The sequence below is a fragment of the Poromitra crassiceps genome (assembly GCF_964638095.1).
Source record: "Poromitra crassiceps genome assembly, chromosome: 12".
NCBI classification, from domain to species: domain Eukaryota; kingdom Metazoa; phylum Chordata; class Actinopteri; order Beryciformes; family Melamphaidae; genus Poromitra; species Poromitra crassiceps.
In genome coordinates, this window is record NC_139632.1 from 17,621,519 (window position 1) to 17,628,155 (window position 6,637).

Sequence of the window (6,637 nt, forward strand, 5' to 3'; positions counted from 1 at the left end):
ACGGCGCAAAACCTGAACCGTAAGCTTGCCTCAGGTACCATGGCAACAATAGTTTCAGGTTACAGCATCACTTTTACAAGTCGAATGTATTCACAAATAAAATGCAAGTCTACACTCTACAGTATATGTCAGAAATCAGATCAGCTGCAGAATTGAGAACCATAAGAAAAACATGACCCCTGCTGGCAAGTCTCTGTATTGCTATTGTAGGCCTTTCAATGTCCGTCATCACAATGAAGATATTATCCCATGACCCTCACCTTACATTAATACTTCTCTTATGAAAACATATTGAACAAACCAGCCAAACACGTCTCACAAAAATGACAACCTTAACCTAAAGAAGTGTGTGTGTGTGTGTGTGTGTGTGTGTGTGTGTGTGTGTGTGTGTGTGTGTGTGCGTGCGTGCGTGCGTGCGTGCGTGCGCGTGCGTGTGCGTGTCTCTACCTTCTGATGAGACGCGGGGAGCATTTGGGATTACGGCCCATACACTCCAGAGCTGCACAGTAGGATCCCAGATTTGGCTTCAGACCAGCCTCTTCCACCAGGATGAACATGCGGCCGATCTGGTTCAGTGTTCCCTACAGACAGAGAAGAAACAGGAGGACATCAACCTTTGCCAATTATTACAGTGCACAGCAGTGATTCCCAGTGATTATTGATAGGATGGAAAAGCTACTGAAATAGCTGACTATAAATCTCTCTATAAGAGGACTAATTCACCTATTCAATACTGGAAACGCTCCAGATTCTCTGACAGTTATCATTTTATAAGTGAAAAGTAGTTGTCCCGGGGAATGGTGAGCCATGTTATCTAGTCATGTAGTCGTAGTAACAGAGGTAATCAGGTATGTAATGTAGAGAATGTAGTGATAAGCCACCTCGTCCCTCCAAATATATTTGGGGATAGATTATGATTCAAAACACACAACAAAATATTATCATAATCTAATGATCACAAGGTTATAGAATTATTACAACTCAATCAGCCTTACAACCTCATTACAATTGACTGAAAGCACATTAACACATTCAGTGCCAAGGACGTCTGTGGACGTCCTAAAAAAAAGTAACGAGGAGTGCCAAGGACGTCTGTGGACGTCCTAAAATCATAATTCATATTATTCCATAATTCTGCTGTTTAAGGTCGTACCTAGCCAGTGAGCATGAATCCCTTCAAGGGATCACACGGCGCCACCTTAAACATCGTCACAGGAGCTGCTCCACCCACCTCAGATCCTTTACTTTGTACAGGAGACAGCGGAGAAAGTGGAAACCGATGCATGCTTTCTGCCAGCGCCGTATATATTGCTCTGCCTACAGCGGAGAGTGGGCTCGGCTGCATCCGCGCTCACAACTGAGCTCTTATGCTTCTATCTATCTCCACACGATTTCCTAGAAAGGCAGCATCCGAAGCCGAACGGCCATGCCTTTTCGTTCAGTCGCGTTTGCCCATCAAGGAAATGATGCGCGCTGGGATCTGTCCGGGGCAAAAACGAGAAAACAAACTGTGCGTGTGGGAGGAGCCCGCAGCTCAGAGGTGGAGAGGGGAGAGGGGGGAGGGAGGGGGGGGGGGGGGGGGGAGAGGTGTGTGTGTCACACAGGCTTCACAGAAACCACACCACACGCCACCACATCAGAAAACACCAGCCAGAGTCAGTGAATGTGGTCGAAATTAGAGTGCAAAAGGTATTCATAAAAGGGCCTATAACTTGGAAAGTAAAAAAAAACGACAGAAAACCATTGAAAGTGCACTTTTTTGAGAGGCTGTAATTTCATAATGGAACTGTCTAGAAACAAAATTTCTTCTTTGGAAGAAGCAGGAGTGTTCAATCTTTCATTAAAGTCCAGCCCCGTTAATATAGCCATAATAGAAAAAATTCTATAGCTGTTTTCAACTGAATGGAAGTGAATCTGGCACAGGCTCCAGACAATTTTACTGAAGCGCTGTGGCACTGAATGTGTTAAGAACATTATGTGTGGTGGCCTGCATGGTGATTTTCATTTTTTGATATTTCAATAAATTAGAAACCCTCCGCTATATACAACTTTTTGAATGACTGAGCTAGCTCTCAGGTCAAAAGTTATGCGTATTTTAATCTGTTATGTGTCTAAAATTAAATGGTGAGGAAAATAGCTTTAAACATTCCATTTCATACAGTGGCATTCCACCAAAACCATAAAAACAAATACTTTCCCTTTTGTTTAACGAAAATAATTATTCACCATGATGCACTACAGAGATGAAAGTAACCAAATCACTCAAAATACCAAAACTCTTTTTCAACCTACTTTGGCTCATTGCCAACAGCTCATTGTAGCAGCGCTATGTGAAGGGTTCTCCCAGACCACCAGACATAAATGTGACAATCCCAGCCAACTCAAATCAGTGAGTTCAGTTCAACACCACACAAAGTACCTGAAGATGCAGCATCCAGGTTATTGTCAGACGTTTTTTTTTCTATATCACGCTAACCGTTGAACATTTTCCTTGGACAGATCTATGTTAAAGTTTAATTCACTCTTAAATCTCACCTTCTTGGCCCAGATCCTCATCATGACATTGTAGATCCCGATGTTGAGGTGTTTGCGTCGACTCATAACTCTGTGCTGGCTGAGCAGGAAACGGTGTCCCCGCTCGATGTCCCCGGCGAATACGCACGCCTCCAGGTAAGCGCGGAGGCTGAGCTGGACATCTCCATCCTTGTCCTCCACGTGGCGCTCTGGGTTCTCCGCGGGCGTCCACTGGCTAATCTGCTGCCTGAGCTTCATCTCCAGCTCCTTCACCTCAGCCAGCTCCTGCGCCGTGGGCTGGGCATCGGTAGCAGACTTCCTTCGGCCCTCTCCGCTTGGACCCTGCTTCATAGAGCCCTTCCCTTTCCGTTCGGAGGCCGTCCCTGCAGCGGCAGCAGCAGCAGCAGCAGTGGAGGTCAATGGTGAAGACACTGCAGCCTGAATTTCATCAGGCAATTTCATTGTATTTTTTGTCCTCATAGCAGTGGGTGCAGTCATTTGAGCTGTGGTAGATATGGTTTTATATGATGTACCGGGAAGCATCAGGTGGCCTTTTCTAGCTTTCGATTTTGGTGCTGGTTTCTCCTTGACATTCTTCTGTATTTTCAGCTTGAGATGTTGCTGGTTTTTCTTCTCCTGACTCAGTTTTTCCATCCAGCGGCCAGTCTGGCCTTTAGAAGCTCCTTTAGCGCCGGCCTGCCCTGATTTAGGGATGTCCATTTTCTCTCGAGGTGCACTTTTAGGACTCCTCCCAGATGGAGCCCCTTTCCCTGTAGAGGGAGCTTTGAGAATCTGCACCTTTGCATGTTGGACATCTAGAACGACGTCAGATAGTTGCTGGATCCTGGCCTCAAGCACTGAGAGGAGAAGTCAAAAGGGCATCAAGATTACTAGCATGGCTATTTTGGAGTATTACATTTTCCTGTCAACCATTTTATGTGAAGCACTTTGAATTGCCTCTGTGTATGAAATGTGCTATACAAATAAACTTGACTTGACTTGACTTGAAATACATAATGTACTATAGACGGTTTTAACTATAGACCGATTACACCGGAAATAGCACCCATATTTCACGTAAGGCATCAAGGCATCTAGAAATAAGGTGGATGAGTTATAAATCAGAAAGACTATGCACAACCAGTCGCATAAGTGACGTCTCTTCCACCAGGCCATGCTGTTGTTGGTGTGACGTATATTGTGTGACACAAGAGATGTAGTTGATTGAGCGGTTTCATAAAAAACTAAACGTTACGCTTCAGTTTCAGGACAAACATGCGACTTTATTGACATGCAGTTATCTTTTAAATTGACAAAATTGACATGTGGACCTCATGGCACAATTCAAACGGGATCAAAAAAAGTATTGTCTCTCGCCGTTCACCACCATTCATATTTTTGTAAGACCTTGGTACGCATGATGAGGCAGGAAGTGACGTCCACTTTGGCTCTTTATTCCGTGAAAACCGTCTAATAGACAAAGTTGACAATGCAACCACTCAAGACTGATTAGGCCTAGCAAGCACTCCTAGCTTGATTCTCACAGGGTGTGATCACAACCTGTTAGCACACACCGAGGCCAGGCAGGAGTCAAGGCAGTTCTCTCAGGGTTGGACAATACTTATAAAGCTATTATGATTTGAAACCCTTATCACACCTATGAATCAGAACTGAGTAGCAAAGGTCATGGACAAAACAGGAAAGCAGCTTGTGCTGGCAGTATATGAGGAGAAAGAAACTGGTTAGCTCTCCAGTTTGCGAGTGCAGTTGTATCCAGGACAGCTCCAGCATTTTCATGTCAATCCGCAAGTTGTTTTCATATTATTTGGAGTGGTATTGTCGTGATACAAGCTGCCATGATACTTGGTGCGGCATGGTATTGTCGGTTAAAAATGTTACCATGGCAACCTAAGTAAACCTGCCTGCTAGAATATGCCAACATACCATCTAACAGTTGAGACTGCTCCAGGACACGTTTCTTCCCATCCTCTGCCTTTGGATAAACAGGTGAGAAATGTCTTCGCTGTAGCCTCAAGGGCGTTTCTGAAAAATGCACAGAGAGAGGGGCAATACAAATGAATAGAGTTCATTAATACAGCAACATGTCATGTACAAGTAAGCCCAAACTTTCAAAACAATTAGACTGTTAAACCAACAGCATAGGCTTGACTTCTCTTATTCATATTGCAAATCTTGGATGCCTATGTGGTAAGGTGGGTGCTCTCTGCTTAATGTTAGCTGCTGAAGGTATTAGGTCATAAGCAATAAGCAAGTAACATGGCATTTCTCTAGCTGGTATCCAGCTCCTATGAATCACAATTTCCAGAACTCTTGGAATGTATATGGCGATTCATAATTCCTTATGAATCGCCATATACATTCCAATAGTGCTGAAAGCTGTGATTCATAGGAGCTGGATACCAGGCTGGCATTTCTCACTGGTGTTTGCAAAAAAATGCTGCTAAGCAAGGGATGAAAACGTTGACACATTAAGCTGAAGAACAGTGTTGCTTCGCTAATAAAGGGGCGTTCCCAAAGTCCATGAGGTTGTTCCATAACTCCCCAGCAAAAATGAGTTGTAAAACAATTTCGTTTATGTTACATCATTTGAAGTTATGGCAGTGAAAGAATAGGAATTATGCGAGTTCTGGCCAGAGACTTCTGACCACATCCAGTTTAAATCACATCCAACTACAAAATATATTTTCGCGTGGGATTGCCTGGCTTTCACATGAATCCAACCTAGCTCAAACCGACATGTAGCTAGCTTACATCGCCTAGCATAAACCAGCTATCCTCGATGAGACTAGTAGTGTGTCGGAGGCTGTCTGGAGCAGGTTCATGTTGTGCTATGCTCCATCAGACTGGACTGGAGAAAGGACAGCTGCAGCACCATGGGCTCACCTGATATTCGTCTCACAGCGACATTTCTTGTCGCCAGACACAGCTGACAGCAGTCCAGGTGAGACACACGAGACACACACCTTTCAAATAAACTGCGACGATTCAGACACTTGGTAAAGGCACAGACTCTGAGAAGTGACATGTTGACATAATAACCGCGTTACAACTGAGCACTAGGCCGCCATGTTTAATAAGACAAGGTTAATCGAGAAAGGAGGGTCGATCGCTGTAGTGTGCAGTCATGGCTAGAAGATCGTAGATCAATCCAGTGGGGCTTCTTTTCCCTTTGTTCCCTGGAGTGGAGATGTCAAGAGCTAACTACAGCAGAGATCAAATATCAATCAGATGATGTTATTAGACTCTGATCATTTATTTATAATTTATTTTAATTCATAATTTTTTATTTAATTCATAACAAATTAATTTTAATTAACGCTAATTAATCATATAGATTTATCCAGAATGGCTAATTACAGTTCACTGAATATTTAATATTTTTGCAAAATGTGTTTCTCTGCCCTTCTCTTTTCAGTGGTAGTGGGCAAAATAATGTCCAATAGTAATGTGAGGTAACTGGCCCATAGGTGGCAGTGTCACCATAGACTATAAGAGCTATGACATTCAAAATAGAGGTCAAACATATAAGATGAGTAAGTTCAAGGGGACCACGCTCAAAGTTATCAAATTATCGAAGCAAAATATAACATTTTGGAATTTGCATTCAAATTGCATTCCATGTTATTTCCTATCTATGAATTCCTATTTAGAATCCATTGAGCTGTCAAATGTTTGCTCGCTCTGCTTTCAAGATTTCAAGCTTTAAACCATCATTAAAATGAAAGAAAATGAAAACTTTATATCTAAAGCAGTTGATAGTTTCTAAACTCTTTATTCAGCGATGAAAAAAATCTGTGAATCTGTGCTGTGCTTAGATAAATGTTTACTAACATACCTTCAAGCTGGTAATATACAGTACTGATGATTCAGACGGCAGCCCGTCTTTATCGTCACACGAACACACTACAACACATGCATGCGGCCACTACACACACTCATGCTGACGGTGGCCGGTGAAATATGTCCTCTGCATTTGACCCATCCAGGCTTGTCCTTTCCTCCAGGGGGCAGGCCAGGAGCAGTGGTCGCTATTTCTTTCCAGCGCCCGGGGACCTTCATTCGACCATCATTGGACCAACTTCAGATGTTGTCGTCACTGGTC

The 6,637-nt window shown here is 43.3% G+C and overlaps 1 protein-coding gene across 1 annotated transcript in view; it reads right to left on the minus strand.

The window, feature by feature from the left end:
• polrmt (polymerase (RNA) mitochondrial (DNA directed)) overlaps positions 1–5,560 on the minus strand; it is a gene marked incomplete at its 5' end in the record, with an annotated part of 53,938 nt that extends 48,378 nt beyond the window's left edge. The window contains 4 exons of the mRNA XM_083647238.1: positions 448–581; positions 2,536–3,371; positions 4,459–4,557; positions 5,419–5,560. Coding sequence (XP_083503364.1) covers positions 448–581; positions 2,536–3,371; positions 4,459–4,557; positions 5,419–5,560 — 1,211 coding nt within the window. The remainder of the gene's footprint in view (positions 1–447; positions 582–2,535; positions 3,372–4,458; positions 4,558–5,418) is intronic.
• Between the last annotated feature and the right edge of the window lie 1,077 nt (positions 5,561–6,637).